The sequence below is a fragment of the Polypterus senegalus genome, chromosome 9, assembly GCF_016835505.1.
Source record: "Polypterus senegalus isolate Bchr_013 chromosome 9, ASM1683550v1, whole genome shotgun sequence".
In the NCBI taxonomy this organism is placed as follows: Eukaryota; Metazoa; Chordata; class Cladistia; order Polypteriformes; family Polypteridae; genus Polypterus; species Polypterus senegalus.
In genome coordinates, this window is record NC_053162.1 from 10,902,334 (window position 1) to 10,926,849 (window position 24,516).

Genomic DNA, 24,516 nt, shown 5'->3' on the forward strand with positions numbered 1-24,516 from the left:
TAGTGCAGAGTTTCAGCGTAGTATATGGGTATCAAATTATAGGCTACGTGTTATTTGACTTTTTACCTTGAACTTCCTGGGTTGATCTTTGACCTTGGAGGTCAATCATCATGATCAGCATTAAGTCAATGACACTTGTGGGCTATTGATCTGGTCAGTTAAGTAGCAGACGGGCTTGTTCATCAGGTTCAGCTGCTTTGGTGCACTAGAGGGGCAACAATGAGACGACCCCCAGAACAGGAATGAATGGTTTAACAGCTGGAGGGAGGCCACGGACATTTTTCCTTCCTCATCTGTTTTGTCACTCATTTTGCATTTGGCTACGGTCAGTGTCACTTTTGGTAGCATGGGGGGATACCTGGACACTACAGAGGTGGCACAGGTAGTCCAACTTCTCCAGGATGGCACATCAATAAGTGTCATTGCCAGAAGATTTGCTGTGTCTCCCAGCACAGTCTCAAGGGCATGGAGGAGATTCCAGGAGACAGACAGGCAGTTCCTCTAGGAGAGCTGGACAGGGCCCCTCATAGAAGGTTCTTAACCCATCAGCAGGACCCACCAGTATCTGCTCCTTTGGGCAAGGAGGAACATGATGAGCACTGCCAGAGCCTATAAAATAACCTCCAGCAGGCTGGCCACTGGTGTGAATGTCTCTGACCAAACAATCAGAAACAGACTTCATGAGGATGGCCTGAGGGCCCGACATCCTCTAGTGGGCACCGTGGAGCTCAATTGGCATTTGTCATGGAATGCCAGAATTGGCAGGTCCACCACTGGCACCCTGTGTTTTTCACCCTGAGAACATATGAAAGACGTGAAAGGGTCTGGAGAAGCCGTGGAGAATGTTATGCTGCCTATATCATCATTCATCATGACCAGTTTGGTGGTGGGTCAGTGATAGTCTGGGGAGGCATATCCATGGAGGGACACACAGATCTCTACAAGCTAGAATGCCATTAGGTATCGGGATGAAAACCTTGGACCCATTGTCAGAGCCTATGCTGGTGAAGTGGCTCCTGGGTTCCTCCTGGTGCATGACAATGCCCAGCCTCATGTGGTGAGAAGATGAAGGAAATGATCCCATTGACTGACCCCCCAAGCTCACTCGCCTGACCTCAATCCAATAGACCACCTCAGGCTGTCCAGGAGCTCAGTGATGCCCTGGTCCAGATCTGGGAGGAGATCCTTCAGGACACCAGCCATCGTCTCATTAGGATTTTGTCAGTCATTTTTTTTTGCATTCAAACTACTGAGTACGATTTGGAGTTGCTGTAATGAAATTTCAGCCAAATGGACTCGCCTGCCTGCCTGCCTGCCACATCATTGTTTCCCTTTGATTTTCGTTGTGTATTTGAATTCAGTCCTCTGTAGGTTGATTATTTTCATTTCCATCAAACGATGTGCCATCCTTTCATTCCTAACACATCATCAATGCAGTCTATTGCAGAAGAGACAGCCAGCAGTGTAGATATCCCATTGAGATCTCATGTGTTTTCAAAGTGTTCCTTTCATTTTTTTGAGCAGTTTATATATATATATATATATATATATATATATATATATATATATATATATATATATATATATATATACACAGTATATTGTAAAAGCTAGCCCGGCCACAGACAGACACAACAATGCAATGTCCATTGCACACACTTTTATTTACACAAATATTATATTTACAATCATTTACAGTTCAGTCCTTGGTTCGTTCAGCCGCATCTACTCCTGTCCCGCAAGCTCCGTCCTTCTTCTACCCGACACCGGCTCCCTGATTGGAGTGAGGCGGCCCCTTTTATCTCATCCCGGATGTGCTCCAGGTGCCTGACGATGTACTTCTGGCATCACTCCCCAGTGTGGCAGAAGTGCTGCCCTTGCACCCGGAAGCATTCTGGGCATAAACCATCCCTGGCCTGTCAGCACTTCCTGGTGTCCCAGAAGTGCTGTCACCCAGGGAGCAAGGACCGGCCGAGTGCCCAGAGAAAAGAAGTGCCACTCTCCTGGTTCCTCCTTCCTCCAGGCATTCTGACGGGGCAGGGTTCCTGGCCATCTATCACACCGCCCATTCCCCCAGCTGAAGCGGCCCGTCCAGTCTGACATGGGATGCCATGTAAAAGCTAGCCCGGCCACAGACAGACATTACAATGCAATGTCCACCACACACACTTAAATTTTTACACAAATATTATATTTACAGTCATTTACAGTTCAGTCCTTGGTTCGTTTGGCCGCCTCCACTCCTGTCACGCAAGCTTCCTCCTTCTTCCACTCGACTCCGGCACCCTGATTGGAGTGAGGCGGCCCCTTTTATCTTGTCCCGGATGTGCTCCAGGTGCCTGATGATGTACTTCCGGCAGCACTCCCTAAAGTGCTGTCCTTGCACCCGGAAGCACTCTGGGCATAAACCATCCCTGGTCTGTCAGCACTTCCTGGTGTCCCAGAAGTGCTGTCACCCAGGGAGCAAGGACCGGGTGAGTGCCTAGGGAAAAGAAGCGCCACTCTCCTGGTTCCTCCTTCCTCCAGGCATCCCAGCGGGGCAGGGTTCCTGGTCATCTATCACTATATATATATATATATATATATATATATATATGTATATATATATATATATACTGCGGTGGGTTGGCACCCTGCCCAGGATTGGTTCCTGCCTTGTGCCCTGTGTTGGCTGGGATTGGCTCCAGCAGACCCCCGTGACCCTGTATTCGGATTCAGCGGGTTAGAAAATGGATGGATGGATATATATATATATATATATATATATATATATATATATATATATATATATAATGTGTATGTAGATCCACATTTTTTCTTCTCTTGGGGACAATAAAGAATATCTAATCTAATCTAAAATGTCATCAAACTTTAGATGCAAAATGTAAATAATAAGAAGGTGATCGATGTACAGGTTAGTATTTGTGTTATTTATGATTTGTAAACATTTGCCTGTCTTATTTTAGAGTGCTCTTCTATTTGGATTGGCATCATCTTGTATTTTTAAGCTGTACATGATGTCTACTGTTAATGTTAACTGCAGTTTAATTAGGACAAAGTGCGTCACAAGCCTATGCGCAGGCACCCAAAGGAGACCCTTGTGTCACTTTAGTTTCTGAAACTTGTCCTTGAATAAAACAAGATACAAAAAGAAAAATCTGTTTAACTGCGTGCATTACGTTTGTTTCTGCTGTGCCCTTTGGGTTCATGAAAACACAGCAATGATTCATGGATCAACCAGCACTGCAGTAAATTTCAACAAATATTTAGACTTATCGTTTGCAAAATTATAGTTAGGTTAAGCTTTTCTAACCTCCAACTCAAAGTACAGTTCTCTTTACATGCAAGCAGCTAGCAATAAGCTCAATCACAAGAATATGCTTACCTGAAAGGCATTCATGGCAATAAAGATGTAAGCGAGAACAACTGTGAAATTAACAAAGATTCCGCAAAGCCAGGTGAGACCCAGCACAGGTAGAAGGATAAGGACAGGCTTGGTGGCAGCCCTAAAAGAACAAAAGAGAATCACAGATTAGTGATCTGATGTGGCTTAAGGAGAACGACAATACTATCTATCATTTTCCTGCTCTGAAGTCATAAACGTTTAATCAATATAGTGCCATTTGAGAGCAGCGTGACAGAACTCTTTAAGAAATTAACAAGAACATAATAGAAAACCACACAATGCAACAAAAGTTAAGATTTAAAGATAATCCACTGGCAAACAGTGAAACTGGGTGGAATTTGCTAAAGTTGGGGCATAAAATCAAATTAAAACCTAGCAAGGAGAATAACAAAAAGAGCACATCCCAGACACTAACACATGGCACATGGTATGGTGGCCGAGATGTGCCAAGAGGCTGCGCGCTTTTAACAGAACAGGACATGTCGCTGAATTGGGCGGCAACAATTCAAAGACAGGGGTGTGGCAAATCGAAGAAAGAAGGGGTGTGTTTAAATCGCAAAAGGGGCGTGGTCTTTTGATAAAGGGGCAGAGAATTCTTTTTTCAAAAAGCATTTAAAAGAGAGGACATGTAACATATTTTAGAATTATGTTTGCCAGAAATCAAACTGCATGCCAGAACTATTAAACAGCAAACAGAGCAGGTGCATGCTTGATTGGACAAGTCATTTTCAATGCAAATGTATGTACTTGAATATGTAATTATTTTAAAGTCTAGAAATCTCAAGAGTAAAAACAAGCATGCTCTTGTAACAAAACAAGAAACTACATTAATAAAAATTTTTAAAAAATTAAAAAATGAAGAGATTTTTTTGTTTTTGTTTTGCAGGTTTGCAGGCGGAATTTCACAAGACAAAGTGCTGTGTATAATTTGATCAATGTAATGCAGTTAAACCATTAGATAACTTGTTTTAAACAACAACAATAATAATATCCAAGAAGTCACTCATAAGCATGCCAAGGCTCTGTTCGCTGTTTAGCACTGTATGCGTGACATCATTTCTGGCATGCATTTTTATTTCTGGTAGACATTTCTGAAAAAATACTGCATGTGCTCTCTTCTAAATGCTGCTCAATGATGCTAATTTAAATGTGAGCTGTCCCACCTTTTTCTTTTTCTTTTAAAGTTTACACACCATTTGAATTTTAAACACATCCCCTTCTCTTTGGTTTTTTTCACAGCCCTGCCTTTGAATTGTTGCGCCCACTTCCACACACCGTAGACATCGTATATGTTCTGTGCTGTCTACCAGGTGTGGAAGTGGGCGGCAACAATTCAAAGACAGGGGTGTGGCAAACGTAAGAGGAGAGAAGGGGTGTGTTTAAATGTGCACACAATACACAGCATGTGGAAGTGGGCGGCAACAATTCAAAGACAGGGGTATGGCAAACATAAGAGGAGAGAAGGGGTGTGTTTAAATGTGCACACAATACACAGCATGTGGAAATGGGCGGCAACAATTCAAAGACAGGGGTGTGGCAAACATAAGAGGAGAGAAGGGGTGTGTTTAAATGTGCACACAATACACAGCATGTGGAAGTGGGCGGCAACAATTCAAAGACAGGGGTGTGGCAAACGTAAGAGAGAAGAGAGGGTGTGTGTTTAAATTTTGAAACTTTTTTATAAAGGGTCAGAGCATTTTCTAATAAACATAGTATTTAGAAGAGCGCGCACATAACAGAAGACACATGCCAGATATAAAAATGCATTTTCAGAAATTGCTTTACTTACTGTACAGTGAGGGAAATAATGATTCGATCCCCTGCTGAATTTGTAAGTTTGCCCACTTACAACAGTTTTTTACGGTAGTTTCATTTTAATGGAGAGAGAGACAGATTATCAGCCAAAAATCCAGGAAAAACACATCTCTTTGCTTTTACCTTTTCATCAATATCGCATTAAAATTTGATTCTCTGTTTTGGAATTATATCATGACAGTGAATATCATTTCTTTCACACAAATGAGAAATGATTGAACTGTGTGCGTGGTTATGTGGGCAGGACTTCTCCAAATCTCTTTGCATAAAGTTTTGTCTCGCGGGGCTTGAAATTTTCTCTCATGGGATTTCACTTTCACCAAACAACAAATCTTTTAATTCTCGCGGATAGGCCTCTTCATTGGGAAGAAACACTACTTTTCCCAAATGGCAACATGAATTTGACGATCTACAAGTCTCCGACTTAAAGTTTAAATCCGAACATTATATTCGATCTCTTTTCGCTGTTCTGTTATTTCACCGAGCAATAATTTCCATTCGTTTGCACTAATGCAATCTTTACTATCATTTTTTTGAGACTTTCGAATGTTTGTGCTTCCATTATCTGTATCCTGCTCTGCATGTGTATTTGAATTCTTTACGACATTCTAGTTTGTCTTCTACTCGCTGTCTTTTATTTTAAATCTCTTGGCACAAAGTCTCGTCTTGTGGTACGTTAAAGTGTCTCTCTGAAAAAGTCTTATCTCGTCCCTGAATTTTTTTATATAATAGAGAGATATTCAATCAGCTCCATTTTTGTAAGCTTTAACAGTTTAACATATCTGCAGTCTGTTTTATTGTGTACCTTAATATGAATTACTGTGCATTAGTCTCACTATAGTGAGGATTTGTGAGCGTCACAGCTTTATGAACTCCTTTTTCTCAGAACTCGTGTAAACAGATTGATTGTGTAGTAGTATCCTGTTGTCGTTTTAATTTGTTATGAAATGGCTTTATTTTATAGCATAGAACAGTTGCAACTTCTTAGCTTACGTTACATTTAAATCATCTTCCTTCAAACAGTTGTCTTGGAAAAGTAAGTGGGCTCACATCTCTATATACCGGGCTATTCAAAATGAAATAGCAGATTTCAAAAATGGATTTCAAACAAAGTGTATAAGACAGAAACACATTCCGCACATCACTACTTCCAGTGTTTGTCAGTGGAGACTGAATGACTATGTTAACAAAAGGTGTGCCTGAAACACCAGAACTGAATAATTTAGAGGGTTCTCCAAATTAGACAGGTGCATAAATATGGGCACCCCAACAGAGATATGACATCAATAATTAGTTGAGCCTCCTTTTCAAATCTAACAGCCTCTCGACGCTGTCCTCCTATAGCCTGTGATGAGTGTCTGGACTCTGATGGAAGTATTTCTGACTATTCTTCATACAAAATCTCTCCAGTTCAGTTCAATTTGATGGACAGCCTGCTTCAAATCATCCCATAGATTTTCGATGATATTCAAGTCAGGGGACTGTGACGGCCATTCCAGAACATTGTACTTCTCCCTCTGCATGAATGCCTTTGTAGATTTCCAACTGTGTTTTGGGTCCTTGTCTTGTTGAAATATCCAACCGCTGCGTAACTTCAACTTTGTGACTGATGCTTGAACATTATCCTGAAGAATTTGTTGATATTGGGTTGAATTCATCAGACCCTCGACTTTAACAAGGACCCCAGTCCCTGAACTCGCCACATAGCCCCACAGTATGATGGGACCTCCACCAAATTTGACAGCAGGTAGCAGGTGTTTTTCTTGAAATGCGGTGTTCTTCTTCTGCCATGCAAAGCACTTTTTGTTCTGACCAAATAACTCCATTTTTGTCTCATCAATTCAAAGCACTTTGTTCCATAATGAATCTGGCTCGTCTAAATGAGCATTTGATACAACAAGCGACTCTGTTTGTGGCGCGAGTTCAGAAAGGGCTTTTCTCTCATCACCCTGCCATACAGATGTTCTTTGTGCAGATTGTGCTGAATTGTAGAACGATGTACAGATACACCATCTGCAGCGAGATGTTCTTGCAGGTCTTTGGAGGTGATCTGTGGGTTGTCTGTCACCATTCTCACAATCCTGCTCATATGCCACTCCAGTATTTTTCTTGGCCTGCCAGACCTGCTGAGTTGGTTTAACAGCAACTGTGCCTGTGGCCTTCCATTTCCCAATTCCATTCCTTACAGTTGAAACTGACAGTTTAAACCTCTGAGATGGCTTTTTGTAGCCTTCCCCTAAACCATGAGACTCAACAATCTTTGTTTTCAGATCTTGAGAGTTGCTTTGAGGATCCCATGCTGTCTGTCACTCTTCAGAGGAGAGTCAAAGGGAAGGAAGCACAACTTGCAATTGACCACCTTAAATACCTTTTATCGTGATTATATATATGCCACCTGGGAGCTGTTTGAGACAATTGGTAATATGGAGAGCCAACATGCCACTCAGGAGCTGGTTGGGGCCACTGACCACCTGGGTCTCAGAGGAGAGATCTGGGATTTGGACATCCTGTCCTGGATGGAGTAGTGACGGTGACCCAAGGAGGACATACAGACCACTCATTGGTTCTCCCAGCCACAAGAGAGCAGCAGAAAGCTAATGTCAGGTTGCTGCTAGTTGCAGTTGTGCCTGGCCCTATAAACAGGTGGAGTTATACTTCTCAAAAGTGTCAGAAATGACATCTATCGGTCAGCCTATTGGCTGTGACCTTGGAAATAGTCAAGGACTACATTTTACAGGAAGACTCCTTCCCTTAGTCAGGTGAGCTGGGAGTCAGGAGTGAAGTGGAAGCAACTGTTTGCCTGGCAAGGAAGTTGAGGAAAAAGGAGAGGAATCCATCAGTAGCCTTGGGGATACAGACGAGAAGAAGTAGAGGTAGGTCAGGTACGGGATAGGTCACCTTAATGTAACCTGTACCTCATTGGAACCTCCTTATGTCTGTAAATAAAAACAGTTGGGAGTGGACTGTATGGTGTCTGTGGGTCATTTTATGTGAAGGATTGATTTAAGAGTGCCTCCCACTGGTGTGTGTGTGTATAAATATATACATATATACACATATATATCCCCTTTAATAAAACCCCTGTGTGCGCCCAGGTGTCTGTGTGTGTGTGTGTGTGTCTTCTGGTGAAGTGCGCATGCGCGGGGCCACACGGCACGTGTTCGGTCTCTTCCTGTAAATTCCCTGTGCAGAGAGAGAGAGAGACACACACACACAGGCGCGCGCGAGAGAGACACACACACACACACACACACAGGCCTGCGAGAGACACACACACACACAGGCCCGCGAGAGACACACACACACACACACACACACACAGGCGCACGCGGGCATTGTTGCAATGTTACTTTTCTTGGTTGTTTATTAAATTACGGATTTTTCAAATGTTCATTTTTTTCCCTGTGCTTAAAACTTATTAAAAAAGTGTTTTTAGCGAGCGGTTCGTAGCGCTATAGTGCGAACTCTTGCAGTGTTGGTTTTCTCTGTTGTTCAAGGTTTTCTTAGTGTTATTCAATGTTTTTACATTTAGTTTACTATTACATTGTGCATTCAATGGTATAATTACATATATTTGTGCTTAAAAACTTAAAAAATATATATATTTACATATAGTTCATACGGTCTGGAATGGATTTATTGTATTTACATACAATCCTATTGGGGAAATTACTTCAGTTCACGACCAAATCGGGTTACAACCAGAGTTCAGGAACGAATTATGGTCGTGAGCCGAGGTTTCACTGTATTACTGTCAGAGAAAATTAAAGGCACACAATACAGTGACACATATTACAGCCACATACGAGGTCCCTTGCCATTTAATGTTTACGCACTACTGTTCTAGCGCCTGTTATTGTAACGGGCTTAATGTCTTGTATATATATATATATATATATATATATATATATATATATATATATATATATATATATATATATATATATATATATATATATATATATATATATATATATATATATATATATATATATATACACATTTTATGGACTGTGTGTATAAATATATACACTCACCTAAAGGATTATTAGGACCACCATACTAATCCGGTGTTTGACCCCCTTTCGCCTTCAGAACTGCCTTAATTCTACGTGGCATTGATTCAACAAGGTGCTGAAAGCATTCTTTAGAAATGTTGGCCCATATTGATAGGATAGCATCTTGCAGTTGATGGAGATTTGTGGGACGCACATCCAGGGCACGAAGCTCCCGTTCCACCACATCCCAAAGATGCTCTATTGGGTTGGGATCGGGTGACTGTGGGGGCCATTTTAGTACAGTGAACTCATTGTCATGTTCAAGAAACCAATTTGAAATGATTCGAGCTTTGTGACATGGTGCATTATCCTGCTGGAAGTAGCCATCAGAGGATGGGTACATGGTGGTCATGAAGGGATGTACATGGTCAGAAACAATGCTTAGGTAGCCCGTGGCATTTAAACGATGCCCAATTGGCACTAAGGGGCCTAAAGTGTGCCAAGAAAACATCCCCCACACCATTACACCACCACCACCAGCCTGCACAGTGGTAACAAGGCATGATGGATCCATGTTCTCATTCTGTTTACGCCAAATTCTGACTCTACCATTTGAATGTCTCAACAGAAATCGAGACTCATCAGACCAGGCAACATTTTTCCAGTCTTCAACTGTTCAATTTTGGTGAGCTCGTGCAAATTGTAGCCTCTTTTCCTATTTGTAGTGGAGATGAGTGGTACCCGGTGGGGTCTTCTGCTGTTGTAGCCCATCCGCCTCAAGGTTGTGCGTGTTGTGGCTTCACAAATGCTTTGCTGCATACCTCGGTTGTAACGAGTGGTTATTTCAGTCAAAGTTGCTCTTCTATCAGCTTGAATCAGTCGGCCCATTCTCCTCTGACCTCTAGCATCAACAAGGCATTTTCGCCCACAGGACTGCCGCATACTGTTTTCCCTTTTCACACCATTCTTTGTAAACCCTAGAAATGGTTGTGCGTGAAAATCCCAGTAACTGAGCAGATTGTGAAATACTCAGACCGGCCCGTCTGGCACCAACAACCATGCCACGCTCAAAATTGCTTAAATCACCTTTCTTTGCCATTCTGACATTCAGTTTGGAGTTCAGGAGATTGTCTTGACCAGGACCACACCCCTAAATGCATTGAAGCAACTGCCATGTGATTGGTTGATTAGATAATTGCATTCATGAGAAATTGAACAGGTGTTCCTAATAATCCTTTAGGTGTGTGTATATATAAATATATATACTGGCTGTGCTACCAGACTGAAAATTGAAAAATTGAAATCTAAGTAATCAACATAGACCTCAGTGTTAACATTTGCAGAGCACCATCTATTGGGATGTATTTTGTAATGCCTATAAAAGAAATAACCTAACTGGCTTAGGCTCAGTTATTAAATAAAATTAATTGCACATATCATTCCAACAGATGGCACATCGCAAACATTAACAATGCTTTACTGAATCCCATACTAAATGGCAAATAACGGAGACATGTGTGTTGTATTTATCATTCCAACAGACGGTGCATCACAAACATTTGTGCATTTCATGATTGTAAATGTTTGTGATGCGCCATTTTTTGGAATTATAAATGCAATGCATCCTTTTAGTACAAATGCCTGTGATCGGCCATCTGTTGGAACGACAGAGACTTAGTATCTGGATGGACATACAGATACACAAACGGTTATCTTTTTATTAGCTGTGCTGCCTAAGATGGGTTGAAATCCAAATAATCAATATAGATCTCAGTGTTAATGTTTGCAGGGTACCATCCAATGTATATGTCTCTGTTTGTGATGTGCCATATACTGGAGTGAAATATGCAATGCATTTTATCACAGAAAAATATTTGTGATGTGCTATCCATTGGAATGACAGAGAAGTAGCAATTGATGGCCACACAAACAGACACACATACACTTACCTTCTTATTAGGTTGGACAACTGTGCTACTCATCTAAGAAAGGTTAAAATCTAAGTAATCAACGTAGATTTTAGAGTTAGCATTTACAGACCACCACATATTGGAATGTACTTTGTAATGTCCATAAAATAAAATTCATTGAATTTGACATTCCAACAGAATCAGAAACATTAACAGTACTTTACCGAATCCCATGCTAAAGAGCATATAATTTGAGCCATATGTATTGCATTTGTCATTCCAACAGATGGTGCATCACAAACATTTGCAATGTAAATGCAATACATTCTTTAAGTACAAATGCGCGCGATTGACCATAAGCTCGAATGACAAAGACATAGTATCTGGATGGACATACAGATACACAGACACCAAACAAACTAGCTGTGCTGCCTGTCTAAGACAGATGGAAATCAAATGAATCCATGTAGACCTCAATATTAATGTTTGCAGTGCACCATCCAAAGCATATGTCTTTATGTCATATGTCTGCCCAGGGTTTGTTTCCTGCCTTGCGCCCTGTGTTGTCTGGGATTGGCTCCTATGACCCTGTTTTAGGATATAGCGGGTTGGATAATGGATGGATGGATGGAGTCACAAAAGCAGTGTTAATGTTTGTAATGCGTAATCTATTGGAATGACACATGCAATGCATTTTATTACTACAAAAAATTGTTTTGTGCCATCTGTTGGAATGACAAACACATAGCAACTGAAGGGCACACAGACATTTACCCTTTTATTAGGTTGAACAACTGAGCTACTCATCTAAGACAGGTTGAAATCCATTTAATCTACGTAGACCTAAACCCTAATGTTTGCAGTGCATCATATAATGCATTTGTCTTTATTATATGTGATTTGGTAGGGGATCTGTTAAAGCATTGTTAACCCTTAAACCACCACATACTTGGGGGTTAGTTTACCCCTGGACGGCAAATACATTTTGCTGCACTTTTTAAGTAAATGTCACAATTCACCAAGAAAAGGTGAAATTTTAATGGAACACATTGTTTTCCATGCAAAGAGCATCACAATTACTGCAACACAGATCATTTTACACACTGCCAATGAACTGTAAAAACTATAAAAAAAACTACTGCAGCAATAAATTATTATATGTACAGGGTGCAAGTGACACCATTGATGAAATTCAGTAAATCACTGAACCAACTGCGCTTGTACTGGCTGCACACGAGCACACAGAGGCCAACACTGATGCTCTCAGGCTAGTCAAGTGCAGCGGCTGAATCCCAGGGACAGTAAAACTGCAGTGCTGCAGGGGGCGCCAGTGGTCACGAGCTGGCTGCTCAACGAGTATACGGCATGGAGTGATCAGCGCCGGTGTGCTGGGAAATTGCACTGGGAACCAACTATAGCTGGTTGCGGAGTTCAATGAATGCACGTCGCCGAATATACTCAGCTCCGCCATTCTGGCAAATTGCACTGGAAACTGACTTTAGCTGGTTGCGGCGTTCAACGAATGTATGTTGCCAAATATACTCGGCTCCGGCGTGCTGGCAAATTGCATTGGGATATATAGCTATAGCTGGTTACAGTGGTTTAAGAGTTAATATTTATAATGCAACATCTATTGGAACGATAAATGCAATGCATTAGGTCAAATGTTGGTCATGCACCATCTGTTGGAAAGAGACATGCAATGCATAAGTCTCTGTTACATGCCATTTAGTGTGGGATTTGTAAAAGCAGTGTTGATATTTATAATGCAACATCTATTGGAACGACAAACGCAATGCATTTTTTTAGGTCAAATGTTTGTCATGCACCATCTGTTGGAATGAGAAATGCAATGCATGTGTCTCTGTTATATGCCATTTAATATGGGATTTGTAAAAGCAGTGATGATGTTTGTGATGCACCATTGGTTGGAAGGACAAATGCAATCAATGCATTTTATTACTACAAATATTGATTATGTGCCATCTGCGGGTATGACAGGGACATAGCGCAATGATGCACAGAAAGCTCACAATAACCAAAAGTGTAAAACCAGACAGGATGGCGAGAAAAGCTCCTTGAAAATAATGAGTCTGAGAAGAGGAGTGGCAGTGAAGAGACGTTCAGATGTGCGCAAATACAGAAGAGAGGTGCTGAAAGTACGAGGACAAGAGATGTTTTCAAATTACTGTATTGCCAGTCTTTGACACGCACCATGGCCAGTTATTAATAAAATCGCAGCCAAACACTCCTCAATAATCAGCCCTCCACAATGTCAGTGAGGCTGCATTGCATTCACAAGCCATGTTAACCAGAATTACAGAAAGCAAGCCTGGCTGCCATTTTATTCATGACCTTGAGCGTGCTGGATGTAAAATTACTTTATGAGATCTGGAACGGTGCTTTAAAATGATTTACTGTGAGCTCTCGGTTTTTGATTGTAATAATGTAAGGTTCATAATCAACACCTACTGTGCTCAAAGGCTGTGTTAGAAAATAATTAGAATGTACAACAATAAAACTGAAGTACACTTCAGTATGGACACCTCAGCAGCTCAGATAACACCATTCTTAGGTTTTTAATGAAATGAAAAATAATATATTTCTGGAGATAAAATACCAAATACATCTTGTCGCTACTATAATCGCTCATATTTGGTTTTGCCATAGGGGGGCACAGTGGCTCAGTATTCAGCCCGGCGGGCACATGTATGGAGTATTCAAGTTATCCAAGGGTCTGCAGAGGTTTTCTCACTGGTGCTCAGGTTTCCTCCCGCGCCATGAAAACAAAAATGTGAGGTTAGTAAGAAAGTCTAAAACTGTGTGTGTGGGGCGGACTGCAGATTTGAGGATGTGAGCGTGCCCTGTGATGGCCGTGTTTCATCCCCGTTTTTGGTCCGATGCTGCTGGGATGGTCGCTGGCACCCCTTTAGAAAAGGAAGGACAGTTTATACAGGATTTAAATTGGCCCGTTTCATTTTTCATCTGCAATGCTTAGTTTGAAAAAGTCAACGTACAAGGCCTGTCATGAAATTATTAAGGCTGACAATATTAGAGATTGTGTGGTCAGAATGATGACATGCGGGTCCCTCCACTCCGTGGCATTCTTGACTATTCCCTTCGGTGCCATCTGTCAGTACATCAGCTTTGGCTCTCTGGATGTTTTCAATCAGTCTCATTAATCTCAAAGAGGCTCGTTCAGTTCACAACAGATCTCATGTCTATTAAATTACTCATTTGAGAAAGAAAACAAAATAATAATCTCAAATCACACGTTTTCCAAAAAATAGGGGAAGCATTTTTCTTGGAAAGAAACCTGAATGATTATGAGAGTCAAGGGTAAGAGATAAGAGCAGAAAAACACTGGCCGTCTTATGCATATATCATGGTACTCTTTCAAGGCAAAGATGGAAGAAAAAATATTTGTGGAGCTATAACTTGTTACAAAGATAAATCACAGCGCGGATGTTACTGTTTGCTTTTCGGATCTCAGATGGCTTGGTGGGCTTATTAAAATGAGAAACGAGAAATATTCAAATGAAATCACATGAAATAGTTCAAAATGAAACGGTCCTGCTTTGCTTACTGAATATAATCAGTGGGATTTCAAAGAAAAGTTATTAGTAAAACAGTAAAAGTTAAATGAAACATAATAAAAAGAAAAGCAGTGTACTATGGTAATACTGTAAACCCTAATGCTCTCAAACCTGGGAAAGTCAATCTATGGTTACTGGGGGCTGCAAACAGCTTTGAACAGGGCGCCAGCCCACTCCTGGCATATTAAAGTAGTCTGAGAATAATATAATATAATATAATATAATATAATATAATATAATATAAATTGGCCCTAGTGTGTGCTTGGTGTGTGGGTGTGTTTGTGTGTGTCCTGCGGTGGGCTGGCACCCTGCCCAGGATTGGTTCCTGCCTTGTGACCTGTGTTGGCTGGGATTGGCTCCAGCAGACCCCCGTGACCCTATTCGGATTCAGCAGGTTAGAAAATGGATGGATGGATGGATAATATAATCTCTCTATTATAAAAGAAAATCTTGAGACGAGACTATTGCCAAGAGATTTTTTCAAGTCCCACCCTCCTCTCAACCATTTCCGGTTAACGGCCCACGCCGCTGCTCCTCTCACCTCTCATTGGTGTGAATGCTTTTGTCAGAAACAGTTCCTGCGCTCTCAGCTCTTGCAAATTTTTACATTTTCCTCACTTTAAGTTCCCAATTTGGGTGGCACGGTGGTGCAGTGGGTAGCGCTTCTGCCTCGCACTTAGGAGACCCGGATTCGCTTCCCGGGTCCTCCCTGCGTGGAGTTTGCATGTTCTCCCCGTGTCTGCGTGGGTTTCCTCCCACAGTCCAAAGACATGCAGGTTAGGTGGATTAGCGATTCTAAATTGACCCTAGTGTGTGCCTGGTGTGTGGGCGCCCTGCCCCGGGTTTGTTTCCTGCCTTGCGCCCTGTGTTGGCTGGGATTGTCTCCAGCAGACCCCCCCATGACCCTTTAGTTAGGATATAGCGGGTTGGATAATGGATGGATGGATGGAAGGAAGTTCCCAATTAAAGAGGAAATATTATGTTCAAAATCTGATTGAAGAATTTCATCCCGAAGGGTTATCAACAGACGGGCACACACGGGCAATCCTAGCACAGAGAAACGATGAAGTCAAATGAATTAACACAAAAGTTGTCGATCAGTTACATGGCAAATTGGATAAATGCATATCAATAGACTCTGCTGAAACAGTTGGTGGTGATGGCGAGGAAGATGAAAACATCGTCTTACAATATCACAAAGAATATCTACAACTGTTAACACCGTCGGGTCTACCACTGGCTGAATTACTGTTGAAAGAAGGACGTATGGTAATGTCATTGCGTAATTCATGTCTGAGTGATGGACTGTGCAATAGGATAAGATTAGTTGTATTCAAAATTGGTCGAACAATTCTAACGTGTAAAATTTTAACAGGTGGCAAGAAAGGTAATGTAGTACATCTTCAGGGGATAACATTAGACACCAAAGGAGGTCTTGATATGCCATTCGTATTAAGACCTTTACAGTTTCCCGTTAGAATAGTTTTTGCTATGAGAATTAACAAATCGCAGGGACAAACATTCGAAAAAGGCGGTTTATTTATTAAAGAGAAAGTAACGATATTCACTCACGGGCAGTTATATTGCTTACAATGCCAGGAGGACAGCCTTACCACCAGCCTGGAGAAGTTCACCTTGGATACCACAGATCCCTGCAGCCCTTCCCTACCCCTCAATCTCAGTGAGACTGGGGGATTCACAGCTAATTGGAGGATCAGACTCAAGAACCAAAGACCCAGAGATATCCAACGTCCTAGCCAGAGGATCAGCTTTGAACAACTGCTCAAAGTAGCCAGTCCAGCGGGTCACAACTGCAGTGTCATCTGTAAGGACCGTCCCATCAGCCGCCCTGACTGCGACTCTCCGAGGAACAGATTCAGATGTGCGTAATGCTTCGATTCCTCTGTAAGCAGGACGTGGGTCGCTAGAGACTGGCATCATCTCAAATGACTGGAAAACGGGACTTGTCGTCCCTATCTGGAAAGGGAAGGGTGATCACCTGGATTGCAGCAACTACAGGGGGATAACGCTGCTCTCGGTGCCGGGTAAGGTCCTTACTAGGGTCGTCCTCAATAGGATCCATGATCACTTGCTCACCTACCAGAGACCGGAGCAGTCTGGTTTTATGCATACGAAGTCGATCATCGACCGCATCCTGGCACTGAGGGTTCTCATGGAGCACAAACGTGAATATCAGCAGAGTTTCTTTGCAGCCTTTGTTGATTTTCGCATGGTGTTCGACTCAGTTGATCGAGCTGCCCTATGGGACATCCTGAAGGTTTGCGGGATCCCCTCGAGGTTGCTGGATATAATGGCTGGCTTGTTCACTGGTACTGTGAGTGCTGTGCAGAGTGGAGGCAGGACCTCTGCGTTTTTCCCAGTTGATTCTGGGGTTCGTCAGGGGTGTGTTCTGCTCCTACTCTGGTCAATGCTGGCATGGACTGGGTGTTGAGCAAGGTCGTGGGGTCCAGCAGCTGTGGGGCATCTATTAGTGAAGAAAGATTCACGGATTTTGACTTTGCTGACGATGCTGTGATCTTTGTGGAGTCAATGGAGGCTCTGATTGGGGCTCTTGAGAGACTGAGTGAGGAGTCTGAGTGTCTGGGCTTGTGAGGGTCCTGATAAAAAATAACATCCAGGCCTTTAATGACCTCTTGGGCACGGCCATCAGCAGTGTGTCTGTTTGTGAAGAGTGTGTTGACCTTGTTGAGAGGTTTACTTACCTTGGCAGTGACATTCATGTGACTCTGGTGACTCTTCCTGTGAAGTCAGTTCAGATTGGGAGAGCATGGGGGGTCATGAGGTCGCTGCAAAGGGGTGTGTGGAGCTCCCGATATCTCTGCTAAAGGACAAAGGTCCAAGTCTTTAGAGTCCTGGTGCCCCCTGGTTGTGAGACATGGACGCTATCCAGTGACCTGAGATGAAGACTGGACTCCTGTGGTGTCTCTCCGGAAAATCCTTGGGTACCGTTGGTTTGACGTTGTGTTGCTCATGGAGTCCTGAATGAGGGGCATGACCTGCAGCGTGAGGGAGTGTCAGTTACGGCAGTACGCCCATGTGGCACGTTTCCCCGAGGGTGATCCAGCTCATAAGATCCTCATTGTTGGAGACCCAAGTGGCTGGACCGGGCCTAAGGGGTCGCCCACATAACACCTGTCTGCGGCAGGGTCATTTGTGGAGGGTAAGACTGGACCGCGTGTCTGCCTGGGGGGGTTGCCAACCGGGGTCCTGAGCTGTTTCGACGTGTAGCGGGTGCGGCAACACTCTGTACCAGTGGATGCTCCCCAACTTGACTTGCAGTTATACGTTGCATTCTCATGATGCAACTCCAAACATCCATCCATCCATCCATTTTCCAACCTGCTGAATCCGAACACAGGGTCACAGGTGTCTGCTGGAGCCAATCCCAGCCAACACAGGGCATGAGGCAGGAACCAATCCCAGACAGGGTGCCAACCCACCACAGGACACACACAAACACACCGAGCACACACCGGGCCAATTTAGAATCGCCAATCCAACACGGAATCAAAATTCAATGCAATATTGACGAAAAGTTAATTCCAAATATTGTTTTTATAAAGTAAAACTTTAAAAGTTTAAAAAGTATTTGAGTGTTAATTTCAAAGCCAAACAGAACGAAAATGTGCAATGCAACACATAACTCTAACGCAACATGAAATATAATTTTCTTTCAATTTTTTACGTTTTACTGTTTTTTTTAATATGGTTAATTACTCACTGTAATGTCAAACCGTTAGTTCTTTTATCCATGTAACAAATCTCATGAAAATAATCTGTTTAAATTATACATCGGCTTCCCCATACGCGAGTGGCAGAGCTGCGAAGTGGCTAGCGTGTAGCGCCCGCACAGGGTTGGTGAGCGAAGCGAGCAGTGGGCAGAGCCCCTAGTATAATATAATATTATTAGGAGAGATAGCAGTGGAGCTTTTAACCAGATTGTTTAATGCAAGTGAGGATGCCTGAGGAGTGGAGAAGAAGTCTACTGGTGCCGATTTGTAAGATTAAAGGGGATGTGCAGAGCTTAGTAACTACAGGGGGATAACATTGTGGAGCCACAGCATGAAGTTACGGGAAAGAGTAGTGGAAGCTCAGTTAAGAAGGGAGATGATGATTAGTGAGCAGCAGTGTGGTTTGATACCAGGAAAGAGCACCACAGATGTGAAGTTTGCTCAGAGGGTCTTGATGGAGAAGTAGAGAGAAGCCCAGAAGGAAATGACAGGGTGCCTCGAGAGGAGTTGTGGTATTGTATGAGGAAGTCGGGAGTGGCAGAGAAGTACGTAAGAGTTGTACAGGATATGTACGAGGGAAGTGTGACCGTGGTGAGGTCTGCGGTAGGAGTGACAGATGCATTCAAGTTGGAGGTGGGATTACATCAGGGTTCCGCTCTGAGCCCTTTCTTATTTGCAATGGTGAAGGACAGGTTGACAGACGAGATTAGACAAGAGTCCCCGTGGACTGTGATGTTTGCTGGTGACATTGTGATCTGTAGTGAGAGTAGGGAGCAGGTTGAGGAGACCCTGGAGAGGTGGAGATCTGCTCTAGAGAGGAGAGGAATGAAGGTCCATAGGAACAAGACAGAATCCATGTGTGTGAATGAGAGGAAGGTCAGTGGAATGGTGAGGAAGCAGGGAGTGGAGTTGGCGAAGGTGGATGAGTTTAAATACTTGGGATCAACAGTACAGAGTGATGGGGATTGTGGAAGAGAAGTGAAAAAGAGAGTGCAGGTAGGGTGGAATGGGTGGAGAAGAGTGTCAGGAGTGATTTGTGACAGACGGGTATCAGCAAGAGTGAAAGGGAAGGTCTACAGGACGGTAGTGAGACCAGCTATGTTATATGGGCTGGAGACGGTGGCACTGACCAGAAAGCAGGAGACAGAGCTGGAGTTGGCAGAGTTAATGATGCTAAGATTGGCATTGGGTGTGACAAGGATGGATAGGATTAGGAATGAGGACATTAGAGGGTCAGCTCAGGTTGGGAGACAAAGTCAGAGAGGCGAGATTGCATTGGTCTGGACGTGTGCAGAGGAGAGATGAGGGGTATAATGGGAGAAGGATGTTAAGGATAGAGCTGCCAGGTAAGAGGAGAAGAGGAAGGCCTAAGAGAAGGTTTATGGATGTGGTGAGAGAGGACATGCAGGTGACGGGTGTGACAGAGCAGGATGATAAGGACAAAGATATGGAAGAAGATGATCCACTGTGGCGACCCCTAACGGGAGCAGCCAAAAGGAGAAAGAAGGTGTGTGGATGTTGACCCCAGAGCTTCTTAAAGATTCAGATTCCTTTTTTAAGTCTCACTGCAGAAAAGCAAGAAATGGCAAAATAACCCAAAAATGCAAAACATTAAAGAAAACTGGCTTCATTATCTACTGACTTACTGTGCCCTCCATAATGTTTCGGACAAACACCCATTTCTCCCTGATTTTTTCCCCCTCTGTTCCACTGTTGAATATTATAAATCAAACAATTCAGACTTGGGATCAAAGTGCCCATTGCAGACTTTCATTTCAGTGGATTTGCAGACATTTTGGTCAAGCCACTTTTCCCACGTGCCACAGCATGTGACACAGAAATTGCAGGTCTGTTAAAGCCATCGTCACCTTTAGCCCTTTGTCACATGTCGTGTCTGCTTGAAGTCTGCGATTCATAGACATCACAAGGTGCTTGAGGGTCTTCTCTGGTGTTGCTCTGCCAAGCCTCTCATGCGGCCATCCTCAGCTCCTGCTTGTTTCAGGGGGCTTGTCCCCTTACGTTTTCTCTTCAGCATATGGGAGGCCTGCTCAGTTGGATTGAAATCAGAATTTTTTACATTTTAGCTTTGTGTTTCCTCAGCAGTCTGTTTGGCTCATTATCTTGTTGTAAGATGAAGTGCCAGCCAGTGTACATGGAAGTCTTTACTAGAACTGAGCAGATCAGATGTTTCTCTACGCCTCAGAATCCATTGTGCCGCTGCCGTCAGCAGTTCCATCATCAGTGAAAAGAAGTGTGCCAGGACCTGCGGCAGCCATAACACCCCCCAGCGCCACCATGTTTAACAGATGAGGTGCTCTGCTTTGGATCTTGGACGGTTCTGTTTGGTGTCCACACTTTGCTCTCACCATCACTCTGATGAGGTTCATCTTTATCTCGTCTGTCCACAAGACCTTTTCCCAGAATTCTGCAGGCTCTTAGAAGTCACAAACTCTAATCTGGCCATCCTGACTTTGTGGTTTCCATCTTGCATGAAGTCTTCTGCTGGCACTCGTCTCTGACACACACTGTGTGTACTGTGTATGATCTGTCAGATGGACGTTTGGGGGCTTTTTCTTGACCAAAGTGAGGATTCTTCTATCATTAACAGGGAGGTCTTCCTTGGCCTACCAGTCCCTTTGCGATTGCTGTGCCCACCAGTGTGTTCTTTCTTCTTCATGATATACCAGTCAGTTGATTTTGGTCATCCTAAGGTTTCACTGATGTCTCTAATGGTTTTATTCTTGTTTCTCACCTCATCATGGCTTCTTTAGTTTTCACTGGAACAGCTCTTGTCCTCATATTGAACGATGGCAACTGCAGACTCCAAAGGGTAGGAGCAAGCTGAGGTATCTTATATTGGGCAGCAGTAGCTCAGTCGGTAGAGCGGGTGGTCCAGCAATCGGAGGGTCGCAGGTTCGATCCTGGCTCCCGGCATGAGAATGCAGCTGTTGTGTCCTTGGGCAAGACACTTAACCTACCTTGCCTGCTGGTGGTGGTCGGCAGCCTCACTTCTGTCAGTGTGCCCCAGGGCAGCTGTGGCTACATAGTAGCTTATCATCACCAGGGTATGAATGTATGGGTGAATGACTGTTGTGTTGTAACGTGCCTAGGGGGGTTCTTGAACTCTAGTTAGGCGCTATATCAAATACAGGCCATTTACCATTTATAAGGCCATGAAACCCACCTGAGGAATCAATACCTGACTATTATCCATCCATCCATTGTCTAACCCGCCGAATCCGAACACAGGGTCACGGGGGTCTGCTGGAGCCAATCCCAGCCAACACAGGGCACAAGGCAGGAACGAATCCCAGGCAGGGTGCCAACCCAGGACACACACAAACACACCAAGCACACACTAGGGCCAATTTAGAATCGCCAATCCACCTAACCTGCATGTCTTTGGATTGTGGGAGGAAACCGGAGTGCCCGGAGGAAACCCACGCAGACACGGGGAGAACATACAAACTCCACGCAGGGAGGACCCGGAAAGCGAACCCGGGTCTCCTAACTGCGAGGCAGAAGCGCTACCACTGCGCCACCGTGCCGCCCCCTGACTATTATGGTGTCCTGAAATGGAGGGAAGTGTTGGTGACTGAAATGTCTGCAAATCCCCTGAAATGTGCGCTTTAATCTGGGATTTAAGTCCGAATTGTCTGGTTTGTCATTTTAACCTGTGGAGAGCAGAGGGGGAAATTGAGGAAAAAAAAATGTGTCTTTGTTCCAAACATCATGGAGGGCACTTCACATCTCATGCCAAACAATACATTTCAGGATCTGAATATTGCAGAATAACGCGCAGATCAGACATTTCTGACATTGACGGGTCGCATATCTACTGCTGATCTGTTCCACTGGACATCTTCGGGTTCCTCATTCAGACGGTTCACCGTTCCTGCCGTCAGTTCACACGGCGCCTACCGATGTGTCTGCTAATCCTTCGCAGTTCAGAGCTGCACCCGACAAGCTGCTCTTTTCAGCACACTTCTACTTTTTTTGTGTATGTATGTATGTATTTTATAAGAGCAAGGAGGAAAGAGTGAATACAAAAGTGAACAAAGATAAAAATAAAGAGGAGGTTGGAGAAGTGGTGGGAAGATGCAAACGTCCTTTTTTTTTTGTAAAGGATAAAAACGCTTGAAACACTTAATGCATATGCTGAATGTATCCATTTTGAAATTCATTTAAGTGCAGCTCAAGGATATGAAACTACGGGATAAAGTTCTTTCGTACTAACAAAAGGTGAAATCTGTAGAAATGGGGTGTAGCAGGCTTCCAGTTTAATGGACTTGAATTCAATGACTTCGATGAAATGAAGAATTTTTTTAAATATTTCGTTTAATATTAAATAGGAAGTCTGACTAAAGCAGGGTTTTTTTTTTTTTTGACAAACCACATATTTTCATACATTTACATAACACTTGCTTTGAATTTTATAAGCATACAATTACAAATCACCTTCATTTTTTTTTTACTCTTAAAAATTGAGGCATAGAATTTATAGCTTTCATGAATGTCTGTATATTATTATTCATTGTGGCTCTGGTATGTGCCTGTGTTAGCACTCGTGTCAGTACAGGCAAGCACTGTGCCTTCGGCTCGCCTTTTGGACTCTGGAATTGGCTCTCCGGTGCTTTTACAATAATTGAAATAAAGCTTGTGAGGCCGCTCTGGACGGAGAGGTGCCACATGACATAAAGCATTGTCAGGCAGTGCGACCTAGTGGCCAAGGGAGGGAACTGCACGGTACAAGTCCCACACTTCAATTTACAGCACGGATAAAATATGTGACCTTGTGTGAATCGCTTCTGCCAGGACGGACACTGAAAAGGAAAAAAAAAAAAAAAATAGAAACAATTGTACTTTACCTATCTGATTTGTAAGTCATTTAAAATCACTGAATTAACTCAACACATTATTGTAAATATTTGAAAGCTAAACGAAATTACAGAATCCACCATAATAAAAGAGTAAGTGTTTATGTCACCATCTGATTGCTATGCCTCGGTCATTCCAACAGATGGTGCATCACAAACATTAACACTGCTTTTACAAAATCTCATACCAAATGGCATATATATGTATATATATATATATATATATATATATATATATATATATATATATATATATATATATATATATATATATATAATTTGTGAATTTCCCCTTGGGATTAATAAAGTATCTATCTATCTATATGGTGCACTGCAAACATTAAACCTGAGGTCAGTGTTGATTACTGTGACTGTCCAGTTGCTATGTGTCTGTCATTCCAATAAATGGCAAATCACAAATATTTGTAATAATAAAATGCATTGCAATTATCATTCCAACAGGTGGTGCATCAGAAATATTAACATTGACTTTTAGGAAATCCCATACCAAATGGCATATAACAGAGACTTACACATTATGGTGCACTGCAAACATTAAACCTGAGGACTATGTTTATTACTTAGAGTTCAACCCATCTAAAACAGTTGTGTCTGTCCACTTGCTATGTCTCTGTCATTCCAAAAAATTGCAAATCACAAATATGTGTAATACTAAAATGCATTGCAACTGTAATTTCAACAGATGGTGCATCACAAATATTGACACTGCTTTTATGAAATCCCATAGACAATGACCTAGTGACCAAGGGAGGAAACTGCACGTTATTTGTCATTCACTTCAATTTACAGTACAGATAAAATATGTGACCTTGTGTGAATCTCTTCTGCCAGGACAGACACTGAAAAGAAAAAAAAAAGAAACAATTGTACTTTACCTACCTGATTTGTAAGTCATTTAAAATCACTGAATTAACTCAACACATTATTGTAAATATTTGAAAGCTAAACGAAATTACAGAATCCACCATAATAAAAGGATAAGTGTCTAGGTCGCCATCTGATTGCTATGCCTCTGTCATTCCAACAGATGGTGCATCACAAACATTAACACTGCTTTTACAAAATCTCATACCAAATGCCAGATATATATATATATATATATATATATATATATATATATATATATATATATATATAAAAT

The 24,516-nt window shown here is 42.6% G+C and overlaps 1 protein-coding gene across 2 annotated transcripts in view; it reads right to left on the minus strand.

Annotated features, from left to right (window-relative positions):
- adgrd2 (adhesion G protein-coupled receptor D2) overlaps positions 1-24,516 on the minus strand; it is a 452,918-nt gene that overhangs the window by 187,276 nt on the left and 241,126 nt on the right. For both annotated transcript variants that reach the window (XM_039762694.1, XM_039762695.1), the window contains exon 20: positions 3,386-3,506. In XM_039762694.1, coding sequence (XP_039618628.1) covers positions 3,386-3,506 — 121 coding nt within the window. The remainder of the gene's footprint in view (positions 1-3,385; positions 3,507-24,516) is intronic.